General features: G+C 50.0%; 1 protein-coding gene across 1 annotated transcript in view; it reads right to left on the bottom strand.

Annotated features, from left to right (window-relative positions):
• The window catches only part of MARCO (macrophage receptor with collagenous structure), a gene marked incomplete at its 3' end in the record, with an annotated part of 139,043 nt that overhangs the window by 796 nt on the left and 113,867 nt on the right, over positions 1-24,380 (bottom strand). Inside the window, exons 3-17 of the mRNA XM_081260786.1 lie at positions 23,526-23,627; positions 22,013-22,234; positions 20,230-20,265; positions 15,981-16,070; positions 15,862-15,906; positions 15,019-15,063; positions 14,616-14,723; positions 11,197-11,295; positions 11,054-11,089; positions 10,518-10,616; positions 10,362-10,424; positions 2,802-2,846; positions 1,409-1,516; positions 822-866; positions 425-601 (exon numbers count right to left, since the gene is read on the bottom strand). Of these exons, the coding sequence (XP_081116912.1) occupies positions 425-601; positions 822-866; positions 1,409-1,516; positions 2,802-2,846; positions 10,362-10,424; positions 10,518-10,616; positions 11,054-11,089; positions 11,197-11,295; positions 14,616-14,723; positions 15,019-15,063; positions 15,862-15,906; positions 15,981-16,070; positions 20,230-20,265; positions 22,013-22,234; positions 23,526-23,627 (1,320 nt within the window). The remainder of the gene's footprint in view (positions 1-424; positions 602-821; positions 867-1,408; positions 1,517-2,801; positions 2,847-10,361; positions 10,425-10,517; positions 10,617-11,053; positions 11,090-11,196; positions 11,296-14,615; positions 14,724-15,018; positions 15,064-15,861; positions 15,907-15,980; positions 16,071-20,229; positions 20,266-22,012; positions 22,235-23,525; positions 23,628-24,380) is intronic.

The following is a 24,380-nucleotide window of genomic DNA, read 5'->3' as shown; positions in this document are numbered from 1 at the left end:
AAATTGATTAGTAAGTAGCTAGGCAAGCACGGAGCTACCCAGCCTTCTCAGGTATTCCTTAAAGATGGTCACAGCCAAGATCGCTGGGAATCTGGGTTCTGGATAGACACAGAGAATGTCTTCACCTGGCCTCCATTTTCTCCCTTCTTTGGAGAGTCAACTCCTGAAAATACCCATGTGGCATTCTGATTCCAGATGGACACTGACCCAACCAGGCTGATCTAAACCTTGTAAAGCCTTCACTGTCAGGGTTGGGAAAGAGAGTGCCAAGTCGAAGGAGATAAGTCCAGAGCACTGAGCTTCTGCAGCTTTGAGCCAATACTCCTCTCTTAACCCAAGCCACACTGAGTCACCTGAAATCAACGTTGTCCACACACCACTGTGGCACCCCCAGGAAGAGGCCCCTGCTGGATGATTCACTTACCGCCCCCAAAACTGCTGAGGGCCGTTCCCCTGGAGAAACCCAGCATGCGGCAAAAGATGGTGGCGTCAGAGTTGTCCCAGCCGTCATCACAAATTGTCCCCCAGACATCGTCATAGTAAACTTCAGCCCGACCACGATGGCTGCTGCCGATGATTCTGGCATGTGTGAAGGATGTGCCTGGGTGAGAAAACACGTGGCGAGAGGTGAAGAAACCCCCAGGGCCTGTGTCAACGCAGGCTCTCCCTGTCCATTTCTGGAGCAATCCCCCGGCTAGCTGCTGTCAGGAGTCTGGGAAACTCCCAGACACACACACACACACACACACACACACACACACACACACTTTTCCAATATGGTACTGACTCCAAAGCATAAAGAAAATGGAAATATCGATTACCTTTTTGACCTTTTTCTCCCTTTTCTCCTTGCGGCCCAGAAGATCCTGTTGCGAGGAGAAAACCCACACAATTTGAAGGAACCACAGAGCCAGGATGCCCTTACTCTCCTTTGCCAGGAGTGGATTGGAGGATCCAGGGACAAGAGGATGCAGGGAGGTGGGGGCCAGTTCTCTCCTCCAGCTTCACCTGTGACCTGGCCTTGTGGGGACTGGGATGTGCCCTCGTACCAATGGTTGAGCAGGGAGAAATGGGCCTGAGCTATGGTAGGAAGGATGGTAGTTGGGTTGTGGAGGGATGTTCGACAGGTTTGAGGCACGGGGTGGGACAGGGGTTACTCCTGCATAGAACCATCCATGGGGAGGCCAAGGGCATGGCTGGGCGTGGCTGGAGCGCGCGTCCACGGCTCTGCCTCTTGGTAGGTGGGCTGTGATGTGTCGCTGCCCTGTGCTCAGTGCCCAGGGCAACCCCAGCACATAATCCTGCCAATGGACCGAAGAAGCTTCCCCAGCTTGGGTTCTGAAAACCCCTAAGCCCTGAAAGCAAGGCCAGTCTCCTAGGAACCCAGGAATCACAAGACAAGCCTCACCTTTTTGTCCTGGGCTCCCTGTCAGGCCAGGTGGTCCAGGTGGTCCAGGCCGTCCAGGTGGTCCTGCAAGACCTATCGGCCCGGTTCTTCCAATTTCTCCCTTTATGCCTGAAGGGCCGAGAGGAGAGAGATCATCCTGTGGATGTCCTGCTCTGCTTCTCCAAGGTGGACCCAAGGATCTTGGTGTTTCATCCACGAGTTACTCTCAACCACCAGGTTCCCCGTGAATGGGCTCCTTGAACATTTAGCCAGTAGCTTAGTCTGGCTGGGGGCTGTTCTAGGCTCCCTAATCCTAAATGAATGCTATTGAGAATACGCAGGTGGGAATGGCTGGCCAAGTTCCAGACATTCTGCAGTCCATTCTCAGCAGATGACATAATTTTATAGACATTCTAGTCATTTGGGGAGAATTTGCTAGAACATTCCTAGGCCACAGTGTCACCTTCAGTAAATTAACATAGTCATACAATATGTTGCTCACGAAGAAGAAAAGTTGCTCTGGAAATTTGTCTGAGAAATTTTGCTTCAGCATTTGTTATGGATTGGATATGGTTTGAGTGCATTCCCCAAGGATTCATGTGTGGGAACTGGCTCCTCAGGGTTAAGAAGACATGGGACCTTTGGGAGCTGGGGCCTAGTGAGGGGTCCTTAGGCCAACTGGGGATACTGCTTTCAGAAAAGATTATGGGACCCCAGACTCTTTTTTCCTGTCTGGAGATATGTGCACTCTCACCCTTATGATACCATTCGTCATGAGGCCTTCACCAGGGCCAGCAACATGCCCTTGAACCTCCAGATCTGTGAACTCAGAAAACCTCTTTTTTTTTTTTATAAAACTGGCCTGGCTCAGGTATTTCATTATAGTAATAAAATGGACTAAACAGCACTCACTAAGGCCAGGCTGCTGAGAAGACTAGAAATACTGCATGGTAAGTGCTGAGCTCAGTAACCAACTATAAGCAAGGGCTCAGTATGTAAGGTCGATACTGAGTGCCTAGAAGATGCAGCAGGAGGAGAACAGTGAGGTTTCAGGAGCTGAGAAAAAAGACCAAAGCAGGGGATCTGGAAGTCCCCAACCATGAGTAGGAGACGGAGGTTGCCCAGCTCCATGGGGGCTACACAGGCTGGAGCCAGCCCCTGCAACAGCAGCTCACGAGCCACCCTTTGCCACCCTCAGCCCTTGCCCCACCCCCTACACCAGATTCTGAGTTGCTGCCCTTTCAAGGTTTTTCAGGAGAAGAATCAGGGCTTGGATGGCAGAACCCTAGAGTCTCAGCCTCAACTTTGGGGGAAGGTCACAGCTATGCTTTCAAAGTCAGCAAGACTCAACTTGCAAGCACACAGGACTCACCAGTCATGATTCTGAGAAATTAAAATGAAGCCAGCCCTTTACCTGGGATTCCTGATTCTCCTTTTGTCCCTTTCTGTCCTTGAATTCCTAAGATCAAAACAAAGAAGAGGGGGAGAAGATAATAAAACTTCGATATTAGACACTTTTAATCTTAGACACTCTCTACCTTTTGTGTGATTAATGCAGATGGAAAGATACATTGGTTCTCCCCGATTGTTGAAAACCTCTTCAGCAGAACATAAAAGAAGACAGGCTGCAGATAAATGGAGTTGGGGGTGTTTGGCGTATAAATAGCAGGTCGCTGGATTAGCAGTCCCCAGACTCACCGGCCAGCCCTCCCTGTCCACCAGCACCCTCACTTGGTGTCTCCTCCAATCCCCTTCCTGCTACATTTTATGGAGAGAGATTTATTGAAGAGAATTGAGAGAAGATTTGGAAATACAGTTATCTTCATTTCCAGAAGGCTGTGACCACCCAGAGGTTGGGGGTGTCCTCACCCATAGTAGATGCATCCTAAGTACTTATTGGCTTATTCATGGTGGCCTCCAGTATGGGTAAAGATTCATGTGGCTAAAGGGTCTTATGTTCAGAAAAAAGGAAAAAATAATAAACACATGGTTGGTGATGGTTCTATTTGTGGTTAATGTGAGAGGTTCCTCCCTCCTTCCTTCCTTCCTCCCTTCTTTCTTTACTTTTCTACCTCCTTCTTTCCCATTCATCCCTTTATTCAATTAACTTTGCAAAAGACCCACTGTCTCCCGCATCCTGCTGGGACCACTTTGTGGATCACAATTGACTCACTTAGCAATATCGTGGACTCTCCATTTTCAGTGCAAACATTGACTTATTTTGGAGTGCTAGGACTCCCCAAGACAGTTGCACCAACTTGAGGAAATGCAAGTTCATTACCAACCAGCAGTCACAGGAGAGTAACAAGGGGACACCAATAGCTATTCACAAGCATCTGTGCTCATGCCGTGCCCTGGACCAGCTTCCCACCCAAGACACGGCCCTCACCACAGGGCACCCTTCTGATGAGCACCAGAGCCCCCAGGGAGCTCAGTTACCCTCTTTGCAGTTTCTGGGGGATCTTCTTACCTGCCCTGCTCCTGTTGCCAACTTACTACCTGAATTTCCTGAGCACTGTGGTGTGTGCTGGTCAGCCTGTAGGCCTCTTGAGAACTACTTCTTGGGATGAGCCAGAGAAATCTTGGTTCCCAGCAGCATCTCAGACGATGCCCAAGAGGCCTGGTGCTGCCTGAGGAGGGGCATTTAGAGCCAGGAGCAGCAGAAAGCCCTGGAAGGTTCCCAGAGGGCAGCCACTCCACTCCTCAGGCTAGGGATGGGAACAGAACTGAGGCAGAGAGAGGTTCTGGGTGCCTTTGAGGTCAGTTGCTGGCAGACAGGCCCTAGCTGTCCTGACCCAGTGGTCATGCAGCCTGGTTGAGTCCATCTCTGCCCTCTCCTGGCTCTGTGACCTTGAACCGGATGGCCCTGCTTGGAGTCTGTTTCCTCTCTCATTCTCCCCATTGCCCCGTGAAGCCGTTGTGAAGCCCCAAGTGGAGTCATGTTTGCTAAGGGCAGAGAGGAATGTCAGGCCAGTGCTAAAGAAATGGTGTCATGAGGACCCCACAGACCCTGCACACGCCTATCTTCCCTCCAGGAGCCAAGTGTCTCTGTGTCTGGCACTGGGGTGGAGGCTCTGAATAGGCACAGGGAAATCTTTGCTGTTGACCTCAAAGTACAGAGCTGAGGCCACCCAGAGATGTGGCCAATATCTCTGTTTTGCTTACTTACATCTGAATAGCATAGTTCAAGACCAGGGGGTCATTAAATAGGAAAATGGTCCACATCTCGACTCTGGCATGCTCTGTCCCCATCCTGGAGGGCACCACATTGCAACAATCTCTACCTCAAAGAGACTGTCACTAGAAGCAAGGCTCGGGGACCCTGGAGTACTGTAACCTCCCCTATTGTCTGCGCTCAAAGATGAACACCTCTCCAGCTGTCCTTTAAAACACTGTACAACAAACAACCTCTTGAAGCTGGGAGCCACAGAGGAGTCCCTGTTCATTAGGCCCATCTGATGACCCCCCTACTCTGTTCCCCACAATCTTCCTTCCCGGTCCTTGACCTCCATGGGGCTCAGCATTAGCTGCTGACTGCATTGTACCAGGCACGGTGCCAGGGGCTTTACCCATGCCACCCCCTTCCATCTTTCATCTACCCCACATGGTAGTGTTATTTCCTTTCCTTACAGAGGAGGAAAATGACGTTCAGAGATGCCAAGTGATTTATCCAACAGGACTTCATGGTGAAGTCCCGCTGCATGGCCTCCCATTGTACCCTGCGCTTGCCTTTGCTCCACCAGCACGCCAGGTTCACCCCTTGCTGAAGTTTCACTCAGGCTGTCCTTTGGTCCCTGAGATACCTCCAGATTCCTTTGGGCCATCCCTTTCCCCTAAGAGAGGTGAAGTAACCTAGAGTGTGCATCAGAATCACCTAGATGGGACTTGTTGAAAAACAACCTAATACACCACCAAGAGTGGCTGAGTCAGTGGCACTGAGCTGGGGATCTGAGAATCTGCATTTCTTAAGCTCCCAGGGCATGCTGATGCTGCTGGTCCAGGGACCACACTTTGAGTAGCACTGCCCTAAGCAAATCTTACTCATTCTTTCTTTCTTTCTTTTTGAGTTTTTGATGGACACAATATATTTATTTTTATGTGGTACTGAGCTTCAAACCCAGTACCTCACATATGCTAGGCTAGTGCTCTACCACTGAGCTTCAAACCCAGTACCTCAATCTCATTCATTCTTTAGGGACCAGTTCACAGACTACCTCTTCAGAGCAGCCTTCCTGTCCCTGTAGGATATGCCATCCCTACCCGATCCTGGGCTCTCCTGGGTACCACAGTTCACAAGACAGAGTTTGGTCCTTGATTAAATGCCTTCTGCGATGTGTTTAATGAGTGTCAATTTAGTCTTCAAAGCTCTTCCTTCAAGGGGAAGAAATCAGAATTTTGTTTTGTGTGATTTCTCTCTGGGCCTTGCTGGCTAAGTAGATGTTGGTAGACTGACTAAATGATCATGGGACAGTAATCACTTCACTATCCACCAACACAGTGTCCGGACTAGATTGGCTACGACACGTAGGTGCAAGGAATGGCTGAGCTGAAAGGTAGATGTAGAACTGCATGCTCTGAAATCACAGATACCAGCTCTTCCTTTTCAACCACAGAACGGGTATAAACCCCAGCAAACTGGAAATCACAAAATTATAAAGCTGAGAGGCCCAAAGGTTTATTTGCAAAGTATTTTTAGGGAAATGATCCCCCCACCTCTAGAGAATGGTTAGAGCATGCTGAGTGTTCCACAGATGCTCTGATGGAAGTCACTTATCTCTGCTCTGAGGCGAAATAGCTATTCCACACTCAGAGTGCTGTCCAGCTGGTGGGGACCAGTACACTCTATACTAATCCTATGCCACCAAAGAGGAAACCGAGGCCCAGTGAGATCAAGTCCTGGCCCGTGGTTACCCAGCTAGTCAGGGGCAAGCCCAAGTGGAAGGTCAGGCCTCCTGATTCTGAGTTAAATGTAGAAGTGCCCAATACATTAAGAAATTTCCTTAAATACCATCTTGACTTACAGTCTGTGTGCAGCCTGACAACGTTAGGATTAATCTAATACTTGAAAAATTGAGCTGTGTGTTAAGAAGTGATATGTTGGACAGGTGACCTACAAATGGGATGTGTGTAGACTTCTCAGATGTCTCTAAGAAACATAGACGAAAATTAGGAGGACTTTTTAAGTGACCATTTAATAATCTGACTTGGTCAAATTTAATAAGTTCTTGAACTACCTGAGTATTCAGTTATGAGGAATGGAATAAACTGAGAAATATGTTCAGGATATAGGGCTTAATTGTTATTATGGATTATCTTTGTTGCTTATCTTTATGGTAAAACATCTTAACATGCCGATGAGAAAACAGATTTCAAGTTATTTGCACTTTGGCTTTGCCTCAATGTGAAAATGGAAGGTCCTAGAAGATTCTCATTGTTATGTGTTGGATATAAATCCATTGAGATGAAAAATTTCTGATTGGATTGGTGTTTTGGAGCTTAAATGATTTGACTTCTTTTAAAGTCATTTCATAGAAGGGAGATGGCAGAAAGAGTCATGTCATGACTTCAAGTCAAAACTGAGTCCTGCCTTGTTTCCAAACTAGACGTTTCAAAGTAGCTCAGGGATGTAGAGCTAAAGTTCAGTTATTATTATTATTATTTTTTGCAATCTTTTGAAAGAGAAAAATCTGGAAAACTAAGTTGGGGGTTTGGATGGGAGCCTGTTACTGTCAGGTGAAGGAAATTAACGTTAGAGAAAATTCCGCTGGGAATAATGTCTTACTTAATAAAATATGGAGTTTATCTTCCCAGCAGAAAAAAATGGAATTTCCTGTTTTTTTCTTTAATCAGACAGAGATGGCTTATCTCCCTCAAGAGGTACAAATAAGTGGAAACATTCCATCTTCCTGGGCTGAGTGTGGAATGGAATAGACTGAGAAATATGTTCAGGATATAGGGCTTAATTAATTGTTATTATGGATTATCTTTGTTGCTTATCTTTATGGTAAAACATCTTAACATGATGATGAGAAAATAGATTTCAAGTTATTTGCACTTTGGCTTTGCCTCAATATGAAAATGAAATGTCCTAGAAGATTCTAATTGTTGTTTGTTGGACATAAATCCATTGAGAGGCAGATGAGAAAATAGGTAGGAAAGAGGTCTGGCGACTGAGCCAGGATTTACCTATCATGGGATGAAATGTTCAGGAAGAGCTCGAGGCTCTTCTGTTCAACAAATTAGAATAATGGTGTGCCATTCTACACAACAAAATCTCGAAAAGCACAATTTTGTAATCAGATTTCAGGATTAACTCCCAGAGTCAATGCATGCAAATCATGAGCCCTTGAGCAAAGGCCTTATCCTCTTTGAGCCTTTGCTTCCTTGGCTGCAAAGTAGGAAGGCTAACACTCAAGTGTGCGGATTAGATGAACTAAGATCGTAGGAGTCAAGTTTTGCACACAGTGCCTGGCCCAGAGGCACTGTTCATAATAAATGGAGCTCTTATTAGTCATAATTAATGCACAATAATGAAATCTAGCTGTCACCTAGGTCAAGCCAACACACTCTAATTTCTCTGTTTTCATCCAAAATGCCTAGATATTCTCTTGAGAGATTAATTATTTTATTTACAAAATGGGAAATACATCAGTTTGAAAACCTGGCTTGATGCATCAAAATGGGACAATCACCATGGCAACTTTAGTTTGGGGAATACCAGCATCCTGACATTGACAAGTGTACATTGTCTTTCATGTTGGGAAGATCTGACTCCCCCTCCCCTCCACTCCTCCTTCTCCTGCTTCAGAAATCAGCACATCTAATCTCTCCAGAAATTCAGTAGCCTTGGACTCAGACATGATATACAGACCAGATATTCTACTCTTGGAATTCCCCTCTGAGAGGTCCACAGAGATGATCTGTCCCTTGATCAAGGCCAACTTTCTGATTTTATATATATGGTCATTATCATGTGTCCTAAATTGAAAATGTAATTCATCATTCATTGTGTTTACCTGAATAGTCAGAATTAGGGGGTGACTCCTAGAGTTTGGCTGGCTGATATTTATCACTAGGGATGATTTGTGATGAACCCATAAAGGTGCTCAACAGACACACAAGGACTTGATCCTTGGACTGTGGCATCTTACGTTAATGTTGGCGTGGGTGACTAAGAACCATGTAGGGCCCTAGAGCTTTAGGTCTCCTCTTAAGATTGAGAAAAGCTACTACTGCTTTTGTTCTGATCCTTTCTGAACTAGGATGAAAGGGGGAAGGTGACACTGTCGGAGACTCCTGATGGAAACTGTTAGAGAGGAAGACCTCAGGATGGAGGGGCATGGATAAGACCACAAGCTTCCAATCAGCACAGCCTAGATTCCAACCACGGGTGCCCATCTTAACTGGCTGCTTGGCTTTGAGCAATTTACCATAAAACAGCACTAAATAGAGTGCTTAGTTGGTAGGGTTGTCATGGAGATGCTCAGTATCATGGACCACAGGATGCAGCATTCAGGGTGGGATTCCCTGCTTCAGACAGTGGAAGACCCAGACGTGGGGTCTCGGGGTGAGCACAGTGCCTCAGTGAGTAAAGTCATGTTGTATGCGCAATATTCTGGCTTAGCCAAGAGCTCTGGGTCTGGCCATGGATCAGGAGCAGAGAGTGACCACTACTTTAATGGAGGGAGGAAAACCAGTCTTCCTCAGAAAGCCACACAGAAAACCTAGGGAAAGAGAGCTTCAGGCCCCAAGTCAGATGGACCCAAAGAGAGGGGACCAGAGAAGGTGGAACTGTAAGATCAGAAAGGACAGCCAGGAAGTGAGGACATCTGACAGAGGGAGATTTTCTCAAGGTGAGAACTTGTTAGTGGCCTTCTGGTGGCATCTACATGGGATACCACCTGGCAGGGCCCTGTCCACACCAACACACAGTCCATGAAGGAGATAATGGCTCTGAGGCTGGATGGAGTAGAAGGACAGAGAAGGTGGCCTTGTCATGGCTTCCAATAACCTTCAGGAAAAACTCCAAAGATCAAAGGCCCAGAGTCCAAGGCTTCCCATGTAGCAGTGATGAATGGGGGTGTGTGTGTGAATGAGTGATTTGCCTACTCCGTCAACTAGGACTGTGAAGGGCCAGCTGGATATGGGTCAGAAGCACAGCCTGGGCGAGTCAACCAGCTTGCCTCACACAGCACACCTTCTACACCAGTGGAGGAAAGGGTCAAAGCAGACCATCCACAGAACATCCAGCAGACACACAGCCCCTTCCGTCCACCCTGCACCCCCACAGCACCCCCTGCCTGCACCTTGCTTTCCAAATGGCATGCAACAGTTCTCCACGCCAGAGCGCACCTGAAGTCTGTTTTTTGCACCACCTTGTGTGATCTGGGGACATCTTGAGTGTCCACCACTCAACACAGTGGCCTGGACTTTCTAGACTAAGTGGACACAATGCAGGAGCCTAAACCTAAAGACTGGACAAAATTAGTACAGTGGTTTACAAAGTAGACCACACTGGTACAGGGCCTGTGGCCAAGACTAAATTGGCATGAATACCCTGCCATGACAGTACACAACCTTGACCAAAGTTGGCATGAGGTTAGGGAAGGCCAGCACGCTCTAGCACCCCCGGGAGAACATGCCAATAAGGGTGTCTTGATCCTCCTGCCCGAATTCAGTGAACCTTGCTGAAGTTCAGCAGGCAGGAGTGGACACTGTGTGGGATGCCCGCCAGGGCAAGGCGCCCTCCCTCTTCGGGAGGCTGGGGTCTGGTCATGACATTCAAGGCCCTCCGGGAACTCTGGGCAGAGGAAGAATAGTCCAGGGGCCTTGAGCACAAGGGGTTCTGACCCCCTGAATCAGGGATCCCCAGGGGTCAGGGCTCAGATGACCCTCTGTCTCTTTCCATGGAGGACTCTTCCAGCAGTGTCCCCACTGACACCCAGAAACCCCCCACCTCCCCACCCCATCTTACCTGTGTCTCCCTTGCTTCCTTTCACACCCTGGTCTCCTGGTCTCCCGGGACTCCCCTGTGGTCCTAGACAACACACCCCACAGAGAGCATGAGGGCTTGGCTGGGTGTGTGCTTGGATACCCCCCTCCATGCCCACCGTGGGCTGCACGACCTCACCTGTTATTCCAGGTGAGCCAGTTCTGCCAGGTTCACCTTTGGGACCCGATGGTCCCGCTGCACCGGGATGGCCTGGAACACCTTGTGCTCCAGGTTCTCCTGGAAGTTAAGTGGTGGCCACAAGGCTGGGGGTGGTTGGCAGAGGGTCTGGCTGCCCCTACCCCTCATGCCTGAATTCTCTGCAGTGGGGCATGCAACTCCTAACCTCTGAGAGCTCCCTCTGCAGCTCTAACCATCTGGGGCCAGTGAATGCCTTTTTCCATTCACTGCCGTGGAGTCTGGGACTTGTGGATGTGCTAGGAACTCCAAGTTCCAGCACATGCCCTGTGTGGCAGAGTGGGGTGAAGCTCTAACCAGGATGAGCAAGGAAGCCAGCCCTTCGCTGGCTGCTCTGTTCCTTGTAGGAGGAGCTTGGTGTTGAGGACCCCCATGGCCCCAGGGTTCACAGTCTGGCCCTCGACATGACTCGGCTCAGGCACCAACGCAGCCAGAATGACTGCCCCAGCTCCAGCCAGTCTACACGCCACAGTCCTCACCTTTATCTCCCTTGGCTCCAAGAGGTCCAGGTGGACCTAAAACAAAGAAGGACTTTCAGGAATTGTCTCCCTTTGGCTCAGCCTGCTGAGGAAAAGGGGAATACACACCTACAGGTCAGTGGCCCTGACCACACGCCTCTTACCTTGTGGGCCTGAGTTCCCAGAGTCACCTTTACTCCCCGGGGGTCCAGGGGGCCCCATGAGCCCTGTATCTCCTTTCATGCCCATGTCTCCTTTGCCTCCTGAAAAGAAAAGGTCAAGGTCAGGCATGATAAAGCCAGCCAGGAGGTCCAATTCAGATACTGCCATCCCACACAAATTCCAAACTCAAAACCCCTTGAACTCCTACTTGGTGATCAGAGATAGAAAACATGACTGCACACCACCTTTCTCCAGAGGCAAGACACACACTCGTGAAGGGCTGGAACGTTACCTGGCATGGCCAGTGGTGGTCAGAGGGCCCTGCAGCCAGCTCTCGGGACTTGAATCAGAGCCCTGGTTCCCCAGGGGAAGACACAGCCCAGCTTAACCAGCAGTTTTGCATTTGGGGAATTATTTTTTAAACTCTCTCAAACTGCAACCTGAATGTTCTAGAAATCAGATCCCAAATGCTGAGAATCACAACTCTGGGGCATTGTTGATGGAGAGAAAGAACATTGCCCCAGCTCCTATTCCCGCCAGCACTCCAGACACAGGCTTCCCTGGTACTCAAGATTCCAAGTTTTCCACTTGCTATCAGCATTCGGGGCTCATCCACCCTGTCCTCTCCTGAGTCCTCCATCGCTCCCTCCTCCTTTCCTGGCAGTGCCTGGTGCATAGCAATCAAGGCTGGCTCCTCACAGGAGCAGGTCTCTGTGACTGTTTCCCAAAGTGACTTTTGGTTGGGAAGAGAGCCACGCAGCCCTCCCTGGCCACACCACACAGTGTGGCTAGTGTTTATTAAGTTGCTGACATTCCCTTATCAGCAAGTGGGATGTCCAACTCCATGCCCCTGGGACAGAGTAGGATGAAGGTCTAAGGAGGACAATCTTACCCCAAAACAACCTTTTAGGATCTCAATTAGAGAGTTCGGAGGAGATTTTGTTAAAAGGCATTTATTACTCTGTTTTATCATTTTGATAAGATGGCTCTGGAGAGGTCTCAAGGAGGATTCCAACCTTCCCTCCAGTGAATTAAGATCAGGGACACCATTGCTACCAAGAGAAGAGAAAGAGCCGGCCTTGCTGGGCCTCGGTTTGGAGTGAAATTAGTGCAAGACTTGGAATTTGGGTTCTTTGAGATAGCTGGACACTTAGAAGAATGCTGGATGCCTGATGGGAGATAAGTCCATCATAAGGGATGTGGCACATGGACACAGAGACACAGCTAGTGAGGAGGAAAGCATCCAGGGTACTGTCACACAGCATGGGGATGAGTGGTGTAAATCAGAAAAGCTAGAAAAGAGGAATTTTAATGTTCTCATCCCAAAGAAAGGATAAACATTTGAGAAGATGGGTAACCTAAACACCCTGAATTGTACCCAGATATCACACTGTACCCCATAAACATGCGCATATTTGTCAATTAAAAATGAATGAATTAATTTAAAAAGAAACTTGGTTTCAGTTGAGATCTTTCATAGCAGCCTAAGATGCAAACAGCAGAGAAGGCAGTTCTTGACCATTCAGGGTGAATGGAGAAGGGTCCAATGGCATCTATTAGAGAGGACTGGGATTATTTCCATGGGGGAATTTGTCGGTGCCTATGATCTGGACCACGTCCATCAGGTTAGAGTATTCTGCTGCCTGTACGTGATTTTCCAATATGGTGTGGACCAGCAGCTGTGTTGCTATGACTTCAAAGTTCACCCAGGTGACGGTTCTGGTCTACTGGGGTGAAGAGGGGCGGTGAAACCTCAGTGTCACTAGGGGCTGGTCTCACTAGGTGGACTGCGCAGGCGCTGAGAAAGCAAAAGCTCGCGATCTGGAGAGAGGGGTTCAGGGTAAGCAGGAGCGGGCAGAGTGCAGCTTCCCGAGGACTGAGGTCGCTGTTTCCTCTCCCAACCCACTGCCATGATTTCAGGCCTGGGTCTGGGTGGGGGTTCCCAGGGAAATCAGGTGGATCAGACAAGGGAGAGAGGGCAAAGGCCTGGCTGTCACCCCTCCGGTGATGTTCTGGAGCCACCCTACATTCTCTGAGGTTCCCTTTCCCATCTGCAAAGAGAAGTGTGCAGCAACGCTCCGAGCCCATGTGGGTCCCTTGGGAAGGAGTGCGCAGCCCTTCCATCCTCCCCAGTGGGGGGCTGCCTGCTAGACCCGTGAGAGCCCATCAGAGTCAGCCCCTTACCTCTGCATAATTAATTGGTTTCTCCTGAAACTTTGGCTCATTGGTCCTCATTCTTCTGCTGGGCACCCCCGAGAGCCAAATCTATGTTCTCCCCTTCCACTGCTTTTCAAACATTTGACTATGGCTAACAGGGTTTTCTTTTTGAAGTCAAGCATTCCTTTTTTTAAATAAAGTCAATCATTGCTATCTGCCAGGTACAGTGTTACCTATCTTATATGTATTATATTCTTTTTTTAGTTAATCCTTATTAAAGGTCAGTATTATCCTCCTTTGTTAGGTAACTTGAGGCTCAAAGAGGTTAAGCCATTTGCCCAAGATCACACAGCTAGTGACCATATCAGAAACTAGGTCTGCCTGATCTTGGAACAGAAGTCCTTCCCTTTCTGTTACTGGATAACTGCTTCTACTACTAATTTATTATTATTTATTTAGTGCCTACCATGTGGCAGACAGCTTGAAAACATGATCTCTAGCCCTTATAACTGCTCTGAAAGGTGTGTATAATTTAATTGTTATTTTAATTGAATGATCATCCTTCTCTGAAATGAGGAAATTGGATGTCATAAGGGTTAAGGAAGGTGCCTAGTCACCCAGGTGAGCAGGTGCAGAGCAGGGATGGAAACCAAGCTGCTGGCTCCTCCACAGCACCCAGAGACCCCTGACGGGGCTGTAGGAGACCAGAGATGAGGAGCATGAAGGTTCTCTGTCAAGTCCAGAGCCCTTGAGCAGCTCTTCTCCAACTGAGGTCCCAGACCTTCAAGGTCAGAACACCTGGGGGCATTTAAATGAGGCTCTTGGGCCCAACTAGCACTTAGAGCAAGCACCTGAGTGCTTCCCACACGTGGCCATGCCTGAGAATGGCTGCTCTGGAGATAGTACCTGCTGTCGATGGGGGTTGCTAGCCACTTGCATCCCCTCTCCTGGAATCAAATCCTGTGCCCTCACCGCCAGTCTGCCCTTTTCTCAAGTCCCCTCCCAGGCCCACCTCTTGACGTCCTCTCTGAGCTCCCAGCCTGGCTCTGCCATCCCTGCTGGGTGTACCTGGACTGGCCAAGTCCTCCCTCTCCCATGGTACCCTGTCTTTTCTCCCTTGGAAAGAAGAGGCTACACCCAGTGTTCAGGGGTGCCTACAGGCAGAGGCCTCCCCAGGGGGCAGTGAGTAGATGGAGTGTCATAGAACTTGGGCCCTAGCTCCCTCTGGCTCCCCATGAACACCAACACCCCAGCGGGCCCTTACCTGGGAGGCCCAGGTCTCCTTTGTCCCCCTTAGCACCGGTGTTCCCCTTGGGGCCCATGAGACCCTCGCTGCCTTTGCTGCCCTTCTGTCCTTGGGGTCCTGGGGACCCTGCAAAAGAAGGATCGGTGAGGTGGGCTCAGAGTGTCCTTCTGGGGATGGGCTCCTGTTGAAAGAAGCAGGGAGCATTTGGAGGAAAGAGGAAAGGGGTCCCCAGAGACAGCTGTGGGGTGCATTAGCTTGGATCCTGGGTGGTCTTGATGTATCAAGACTGAAAGGATAGGACTGTGGGGAAGGCATTAACCCTCTGGGGTCCTGGTGGCCCTCTGGAGAGAGGACATTGGGGGCAGCTGCCTCAGGACTCAGGCACTGATCCCTGATCCTAAGCAGGGGAAACACGAGTTACCAGTGGCTCCTTGCTCCCCAGGTGCGCCCTTGGGTCCTTGGAGGCCTGTGGAGAGGGAGGGAGAGCTCAAGCTCAGTCAGTGCCCTCCGGACTCTTCAGTCAGCTGACATTCTGCTGCCCCTGAGGTTGGCAGGGCGCCCAGCAAGAGACCCCCCCCCCAAACACACACGAATGCATGAATGCATATGGCTGAGTCCTGGGAGGGTCTGGAAAATATCTGCTCTCTTCCCAAAGGCTGGCCAGTGCCTGGGGGTGTGTCTCAAATGGTGGTGGAAGAAAGTCTATAGAGGAAGGCAAGTTTATTGGAGTTGTAGCTCCAACACCCAGCCGTGTGCAGAGGGCCAGGCGGGCTGAGGCTGCAGCCTAAGACCTGGGGCCCAGTACTTTCCCAGCAGCCTTCACAGGTGTATATCATTTCCCCCAATCCCTTGGCAACCCCTGGATCCCTCTCAACCCAATTTTACAAACAAAAAACTGAGACTCGGATAGTTAAGTTTACATGCCAAGGCCAAACTCTTAAGTTCCTGCTGAACCAGGGAGCTTGACTTTCCCCAGTGACACTCACAGGCTCAGATTCACAGCACCGAGGACAAGGAGAAGCATCCACACTCCTCCAACTCCGCCCAGGCTGAGGCCCCACTATCTGCACCTGCCCTGAGGACTGCTGCCCAGCCCTGCCCTCCCTCCATGCCTCCTGGCCTCAGCCCAGCCAAGACCTCCTGCCAGCCAGGTCTCCTGTATAAACCCCTCCAGGGCATCAGACTCTGGCATGAGTCCCTGTCTGTAGCCCAGTGTCACTGAGAAAGACAGCCATGCGCCCCTCTGCACCCTGGCCCTACTCACCTGTCTCTCCCTTGATGCCTGGTGGGCCCTGGGGTCCCCGGAGACCTGGAGGGAAAGGGAATTCAGAGCGTGGCCCAGAGAAGGCAGGAAGAAAGGTGACCAGGCCAGGAAACGCATACCTGGGGTTCCATCTCGTCCTGGGGCCCCCGTGGCTCCCTTCTCAGCTGGTGGCCCTGGAGGGCCAGGCATACCTGGGGATCCCTTTTGACCTGGAAGACCAGAAGAAGAGGCACAGGTGTCAGTGAGGTGACCACGTGGGATGGCAACGCCGCGCTCTCCATTCACCCAAGAACTTTCCCGAAGCCCCAGGGACAAGCTCAACTTTATGGAGGGTAAAACAGGAAAGAGGAGAAACTCCTTTCCTTGAGGAGCTTGTGGCCGCAAAGGCCAAAAAAAAAAAAAAAAAGGGAAAAAAAATGTCGAGATGGAGCCTAAGATCCAGAGGGCTGTGTCCTCTTGTAGGGGACCAGAAGGAAGGAGCAGAACCGGGGACTAGAACCCCTCACTTTGGGTCAGAGTCCCTGTTGATGTGTCTCAGGAAAAAGAATCCATCCAGGGTTTGACAGGCAGCGCCCACTCACCAGCTGGGGGACCCCTTCCGACAAGCTGGGCCCAGGCCTCAAGGAGGGGCTTTCCAGGGTGACCCCCCCCCAGGAGCCCACGTGCATCAGTGTGACTCTCCCCACCCACTCTCAGGCAGTGCCATATGTCCCTGCTCCCCTGTGGCTCAGGAGTCTAACTCAGTTCCTCCAAATCGGTCTGTCTCATCTTTAGCAAGTCAGTGTATTTATGAACCTCATCTGTGAAATGGGGATAATAACCAATAACGGCTCAGAGATAGTATGAGGGGTCTGCAGAGCATAGAGGGAAAGTGCCTTGAACTTTTCCAGAGGGCCCCTTCCACTTCACTCCTCCCTGGACCTGCCTAGTCCCTGTCCCTGCCCAACCCCTTACCCCATCTCTGCTCTTTTGTACCAGGGCTCCAAATACACAGACATTCCTTCTTTGCATTGTAACTCACTAAGCTCCCTTCTCACCCCAGGGCCTTTGCACAGGAGGCCCTCTCTGCCTAGGATCGCTTTTCCTGGCAACCTTCTATTCACCCAGCTGAAAGGCATTTCCTCATGAGCCTTCCCTGGTCTGGGAGAGCCATTCCCTCTCTGCTTCCTTACAGAGAAATCTGCTGCAACCTGTGGAGCAGTCACTAGGGCTGTGACCATATAGAGCTGCGCCTATAACAGTGTCTCTTTTTCCTAAATTAATACTTGTTGGGAGCAAGCATCCAGGTCTGGAGTGGAGAGGGGAGGGGGAGAGAGACAGGTGGCTAAGGAGCCACTTCCCCTCAGTGACCAGGAAGCCTAGGGCAGAGCTGCCACTTTCTGAGCTCCACACCCAGCTCCCCCCTCTTGGCTTGAAGTTGAGAGCCACAGCTGAAGGGGCCCCAGCAAACTTCCAGCTGATTGGCTCACAGCGGCTCCAGCAAACTTCCAGCTGCCAGCTGATTGGCTCCTCTGCAGTGATAGAAAGTTGTTAGTAGCAGTCTCCTGTTGTAGCTTTTCCCCTGATGGCTTTTTCTGCTCTAAACTTTCTTCCTCTGTCTGACTAGCTCGAGAGACCTTCTCTTTTACTTGAATCAATATGTCTTCTCCTTCCTCCACCATTGTCTGAACTGAAGGCTTTGGACTAAGCAAACAAGATACCAGCATCCACAATGGCAATGTGCCAACTGGCAGAGTCCCTGGGCTTTTCATTTCTATTCTTTTTAAATCTTCACCATGATGGTTCCATTGTGATATATTTAACAACTCCTCCTTAAAAAGCCATGGGCTACATTTTTATATTGTATCAACATATGCCCTGACTGCTCTTGATTTTACTGGGGTGCCTCCTTCCTCTAACAATTTACTTAACACTCTGGCTGGGCACAATTCAGGAGCCACTTATCAAGCAGAAACAAACTTTATTTTTAGAACACACACACCACACCACAGAGCTCTTCAGGAATTCCCTCAGAGCCCAACTGCCACCACCGGCTTCAGCGAGCCTCTCAACCCCCCACTCCTCCCGCTCTTGAGGCCGATTGGCTGGGTTGCATGGGCGGAGCCAAAAGTCCCCCAATGAGCAGCTCCGTGGTCTGAAAGGGCAGGGAAACAGCCCAATGAGCATCACCACAGAGGAGCCAATCATCTGGCAGCTGGAAGTTTGCTGGGGCCACTGTGAGCCAATCAGCTGGAAATTTGCCGGGGGCCCCTTGGCTGTGGCTCTCAACATCTTCCTGTGTGTCTCCAGGAAGTTTTGCCTCAAAACAGACTTTTGGGGAGCCCTGACCAGGCAAGGCAAGCCACGAGGAGGGGAGAGGGACCACAGCCTGCCCTGGGTGGGCCAGAGTGGAGGTGGGAGACCTGGACAAGCAGGTGCCTCCTGAGAAGGAGGCAGATGTTTGTACCCCAGCCCTGGAATGGCAGTGTCCCCACTTTGGTTTTTGGGGTTTCAAAAGAGAACAGGGAGAGAAAAGAGGAAAAGAAGAAGGAGGAGGAGGAAGAGAAGGAGGAGAAGGGGGGAGGGGAAGGGGGAGGAGACAGAAAGCAATTGAGAGAGATGGGAGATAGAGTTGGAAATTCTCTGCAACCAGCCCTCTTTATCGTTGAGTTCTACATCCTCAGATTCAACTAATATTAGATAGAAAAGGTTGGAGGAAAAATTGAAAATGTACTGAACATGTAGACTTTTTTCTTGTCATTATGCCCTAAAAAAATCTGTCCACATATTATTATTATTATGCTGAACTACATAAATAGAACTATTATGTTTAATACCTAATATAATGTAGAAGCTACATAAATAGAACTACAGTTTCTATAGTAATCCAGAGAAGATTTAAAGAATACAGAAGGATTGTGTAGGTTACTTGCAAATACTGTGGCATTTTTTTTTATAGAAGGGATGAGAGCATCTGAGACCTTTTACACCTATGGGGGTCTTGGAACCAATTCCCCAGGGATATAAAAGGACAACTGTATATTCATGCAGAGAGAGGAGAGAGCCTGCTTAGTACCCTGAGGGTGGGAAGGTTCCCACTCTGTACCTGAGGTGCTGAGCCCGGGTGGGTGATGGGGCAGATTTTTAAGGACAGACTAAGCTAAAGAGACAGAAGTTGCAGGAACATCCCCTCCTTAGATGAGAGGAGCTGCCCACAGAATAACAGCAATGATGCAAAGAAAATAATGACACTATTGAGCACGGGTTCTGAGCTAGGCATGGGACTAAGCCTTTTGTATTTATTGTTTTGTGTCCACACTCAACCTATCTTTATCCTCATCTTACAGGGGAGGACAACGCCCAGAAATGTTAAGCAATGTTCTCAAGGTCACCCAGCTTGTGGGGGACAGAGCCTGGGTTGTCCCCAGGTCTGCCAGTCCACGGCCATGCTCCTGCCACTGAGAGGCTGCCCCACAGCTCTCCCTGGCCAGAGATGTGATGTGGGCTGTGTCCCTAAAGTCACGGGAACAAAGGGTTCTGCTCAAGGACATCATGAATAGTTATAGAAATTTCAACCACTCGGCTGGTGGAGTAGTTGGGCTGAAGGGGAACTCTGTGTGTGTGTGTGTGTGTGTGTGTGTGTGTGTGTGTGTGTGTGCAGCACAACACACAGGTGGTCTAAGGGAGGAAGAGAAGGCAAATTGGCCCCAGGCCTTGTCCTAAAGAACACTTGCTATTGTCGAATGTTTTATGCACATTATCTCACTGGCCTCTTATCCTGCAAGGCGAACTATGTGATCTCTGTTATCCTCTACACGGATGAGAGGCTGAGATTCTGGAAAAGTTGTAGACCCAAAGTTACACCACTAGTAAGCCACAGACCTGGCATTAGAACTTGCAGGTGCAGGCACGCGCATGCATACACACACACACACACACACACACACACACACACACACACACATTGTTATAGCTCTCTGGGGTTCATGGTGCTGAGCACCACGGACGTTAGCAGAGCATCTCCCAGGATAAGTGGCAGGTAAACCGTACCTTGAAAGGGCGCTTGTGGGAGATAACAGGCTCTTGAAATCTGAGCGCCTGGCTGGGAGTGGGGAGCTAGGTGGACCAACTGGTCTGGAAGATGCTGAGGTTTGGGTGGGTGGAGTGGAGAGGGGAGTCGTTTCAGGCAAGAAGCAGGACAGAGGCCCAGGAGCTGGGAGTCCAAGCATGGTCAAGGGGCAGGGAGGCAATTCAGTTGATGAGGACTTGGGACAGTTGGAAGGTAAACTAGGGTCAGATCAGATTTGGCCCCAGAATGGCCCAGGCCAAGAAGCCCTTGAGGGAATGTTTGTGGGTGGAGCAGGATGGGTGGAGAGGGAATGGACTTACCTGGGGCGCCTTGTTCACCTTTAATCCCGAACAGTTCTGCAAAGGAAGGAGAGAAGGCTGCAGACCCAACTGAGGGCCCCTTTGGCTTTGTCCCCACATCCCCAGAGATCTCCTGTATTCTATAATAGAAAGTGGGACCACCCATGTGGGGAGCAGAAGCTTCAACCAGACTAGGGGCATTTGGGTGAGAAGATCCAAACCCTGGATGTGTTCAGGAAAAAGTTCTTGGAAGGAGATGTGGAGTGGACACTCTTCTAGTAGTGTGTATCTTACTTGTAGTCTCTCAGGAAGTAGAACCCTGGGGGGGGGGCACAGGAGTGTGGAAAGAGGGTACTCTGCTCCAAACCAGCTCACAGAGGTTCTTAGAGTCTAGGAAGGGTCACCTCAGTCAAAACCAGCTCCTTCATGTTTTAAGAAAGAAACTCCCATGGTGTCTGAATGTCCAAGCCTGGGCTCCATCCATCTGCCCACTAGCCCCTCCTTACATCCTGACTCAGCCTTCATTTTCATTTCCTGGGGAGGCCACAGCATTTATTATGATGTAGATGTGAGGTGTCCCCCAAAAGCTCATGTGCGAGATAATGCAAGAAGGTTTAGAGGAGAAATGATTGGAGATCCCCTCTCCACTCATGAGAGAGTCTGAACCCCATCAGTGAAATAATCCCCTGAAGGGATTAGCTGGGTGATAACTGTCAGTGGGCAGGCTGTGGCTGGAGGAGGTGGGAATTGGGGCGTGGCTTTGGCTTTGGGGTATATATTTGTATCTGGCCAGTGGAGTCTCTCCCTGCTTCCTGGTCATTGTGTAAACTGCTTCCCTCGGCCACCTTCTTCCACCATGACGTTCAGCCTTGCCTTGAGCCTGAAGGAATGGAGGCTGCCATCAGTGGACTGAGACCTCCGAAACCCTGAGTCCTCAAGTAAACTCTTCTTTCTCTACAGTTTTGCTGGTCAGGTCTTTTGGTCACAGCAGTGAAAAAGCTGACTAAAATAGCTTCTTACTCTCCTGCACCTTGTGTCCAGAGCACTGTCATGGGGCCACCCTCCTAAGCTCCTGCTTGCTCTTGACACGGGTCCAGAGCTTTGTGTCACAGTGTAACTCTGTGACAGTCAGGTCACACCTAGGCACTTTGTTTTGCCCAAACCAGTCAAGGGCAAAGTTCTTCCTGTGGTGGGTCAACCTGGGAGAATAGATGATGCCCCTCCCCAGATCTGAGAGGACTGAGGGAAGGGGAATCCCTGTCATGTTCACCTTGGGATCCACTTTCTTCTATCGTCGAAACCCCCCTATTTTCCCCAGTAGGTCCCCCTGCCCTCTCCCTTCCCAGGTCCCCACACTGTCTGGACCAACTTGGAGTCTTCATCCATCTTCCTCCAACTGCAGGTCAAGGTAGGGCGGCTACATGGGAGTGTGCCTGGGAATCGTCCCAGACTGCATCTCACCTATTCTCCTAAATGTTCTGGATCAGTCTGGAAACTCAGAATTGGCCTTGGGCTGGTGGCTGCAGTCTCTGGCTCCTGGAGTCTGCCCTTCACCTGGGTTGTGCCCTTAGTCCCCTGGTTCCTGACCCCACTGTCTCCAGAGGCTATATGCAGCTTCCCAGAAGCCTGTGTTTTCATGCTGATCTCACATGGCTCTCACCCCCTGCCTCCTCGTCCCCAGAGTCCCAGGTCCTGGAAGCCCGTCTTGCCAGGAAAAGGGATTCAAGCCTCACTGCATGAAGAAACAGCTCCTCCTTCCCCATCCTTCTCTGAGGAGTCCCAACCAGAGGAGGGAGGGCCAAACCTGGGTTCTGGGTGAAGTTGTCTATCCGCTGAAGAAGCCGCTCCTGGCTGCCTTGAACCTGGACCATCTGGGCCTGCAGGTCTCGCAGCTCGGATACACTCGGAGCCAGGAATATTTGGCGGTGCGCTGAAGGTAGCCAGGAGGTTTGTCTGTCCTCCCCCGCCAGCGTTGTATTGGGAAAGTACGACTCCAGGGCCCACAGGCGCTCCTGCAGATTCAGAACTGGACCCCCACCCCACATCATCCCTTTAGAGACCCCAATCATTGGAACACAGCCCTGACATTCTTGTGTCATGTGTGTTCTGAAGAAATTCCATGTGCTGTTGAGACCTGGTGTGAGCACAGAGCTTTGTGTGTGTGTGTGTGTGTGTGTGTGTGTGTGTGTACAAGGACACATCTAGAAGTGTCCTTGTACAGTCAGGCATGGCCTTACATACCCAGAACATTCCTGCATGGACTAAGAGTGTGCCCACAGTGTCTACTGTCGATCCCCAACTTTCACTCAGACCCCCTTGAACACTCTGGGTGTCAGTGCATGACAACTAAGTTGGTTGGACCTGAAGACGTACAAGCAGCATTCAAGTGTAACCTTCATGTGTTTGTGACGAGTGTTTATGACAACTGTGCACGTGATATTCTTGAGTGGCTTCAGTGTCTGTGGATGGAATTGCTTTGTGACTTTAACATTTGCAATTGTGCTGAGGGCCATTACCAAGTAGGAAATTTCCTTGCCAGCGTACCCCATGTTAATTTCGCTGTTGACATTGCATGTTAGGTGACCCTGCCCAAGGACGAGGGTGGATCCAGGATTAGGGTGTATCCTGCAGTTTGAGGAAGTATCCCAATCCTTGGGTTTAGGGCGTTCCCGGTTTAAGACAAGGCGTTCCCAGTTTAAGACCTTGGATTTTAGGGAAGTTCGATGTTGAGGATTATTGCTGCTGGAATTAGGGCGTTCCTGCTGCCTAAGCTCCTGTTGAACTCTCGTGAGATTCAGAGAGCATTTTTGGGAAATAAGCCTCGTGGAGTAGGTGAATTGGGCGGCAGCAGAACTGGGATTGCCCCAGAACGTGTGTGGAGGCCGGTGTGAGTTCGGGAATAAAGAATTGCTGTTTGAATCTACAAAGCTGTGTGGTGGCTCGTGATTCTGTGCCCAGCCAAGACTGCGGCACAATTGGACACTCTGAATGTAAAATCATGTTTAATGGGCACTTAGATCAGCTGGATTTCCAGAGGCTGGGAATCCTTTGTGTTAGATGCATGCGGTAAACCCCCAGTGAAGTCAGAACATCTTTCACTGCTCATATACACACAAGTCCCCAACTGCATTCTCACTACCCACCCCCACTATTTTTTCCTCTCCAACAATGTAGTGGCTCAGGGGCTGGGCTCTCTACCCAATGGGCCAGCCAATAGGCAGCAATTGTCCTAGGACTCTTCTCTCAGCCTGAGCTGAGAATCAGAGTAGACAGTTCACCATCCCAGGAGGGACCCCACAGGACCAAGATGACTTTACCTTGGACTACCAGCAGTGCAGCACCTGCCGTGAGCACAATCAGGTAGATGGCCACTACGGCCATGAAGCAGTTCATCCCATTTCTCTTCTTGGGCTTTGAATCTGAAACATAAGCCAGGCAGTTACAGCTGCTGCAGAGAGCAGAGAGCAGAGGACCCAGCCTGTACCAGCCACATTCATGTGAGCAGAGGTCTCCCTAGAAAGTCATGTGGCAAAGATGTGACATCTTCCCCAGGATCCCTATTTTTGCCACAAGGCAAGGGCCACTGTTGGTCACTCACTGGTGTGGCTGAGCATTCAAACTTCCACGCCATGTGTCACCAGCTGGAAGGGATGTTACGCCATCTTGTTCACTGTTAAAGCCCCAGGACCATGTCTAACCCAAATTATGTTCTCAGTGGTGTTTGTGGAATAAATTAATGAATCCATGTGTTTAAAGAAAGTGGAAGCAATCTTTCTCCTCCCAGACTTTGGGAATCAAAACACTTCCTTATAAATACAGGACTTTTCCTCCTCCCTGCCACATGACCAGCTTCTGCTCATTCTCTGGGAGCAGAGTGGAGCCTTTTCTGCTTCTAGAGTCTTTCTCTGGTCTCCTGGGCTGGGTGGAACCCTTTCTGCTTCCCCACATCCCTCTTTCTTCCTCTGATATGACACCAATCACCCTGAATTGGGTCATTGTATATATCTTGAATTGTATATATGTTGGTCTCCCCAAATGGCTGGGAAGCTTCTTTTTCTGTATTCCAGAATCCACATGGTGTCTGGCACACAGGAAGTGCTGGAAGATGAGGACTGAGTGAATAAATGAATGAGTGAGTAAATGGATAGCTGGAGAGCATTGGGTGCTGAACA

Source organism: Spermophilus citellus (genome assembly GCF_964194105.1).
Source record: "Spermophilus citellus genome assembly, chromosome: 11".
Taxonomy (NCBI): domain Eukaryota; kingdom Metazoa; phylum Chordata; class Mammalia; order Rodentia; family Sciuridae; genus Spermophilus; species Spermophilus citellus.
The sequence above is the reverse complement of the archived record's forward strand: the minus strand, read 5'-3'. Positions and strand labels throughout refer to the sequence as shown.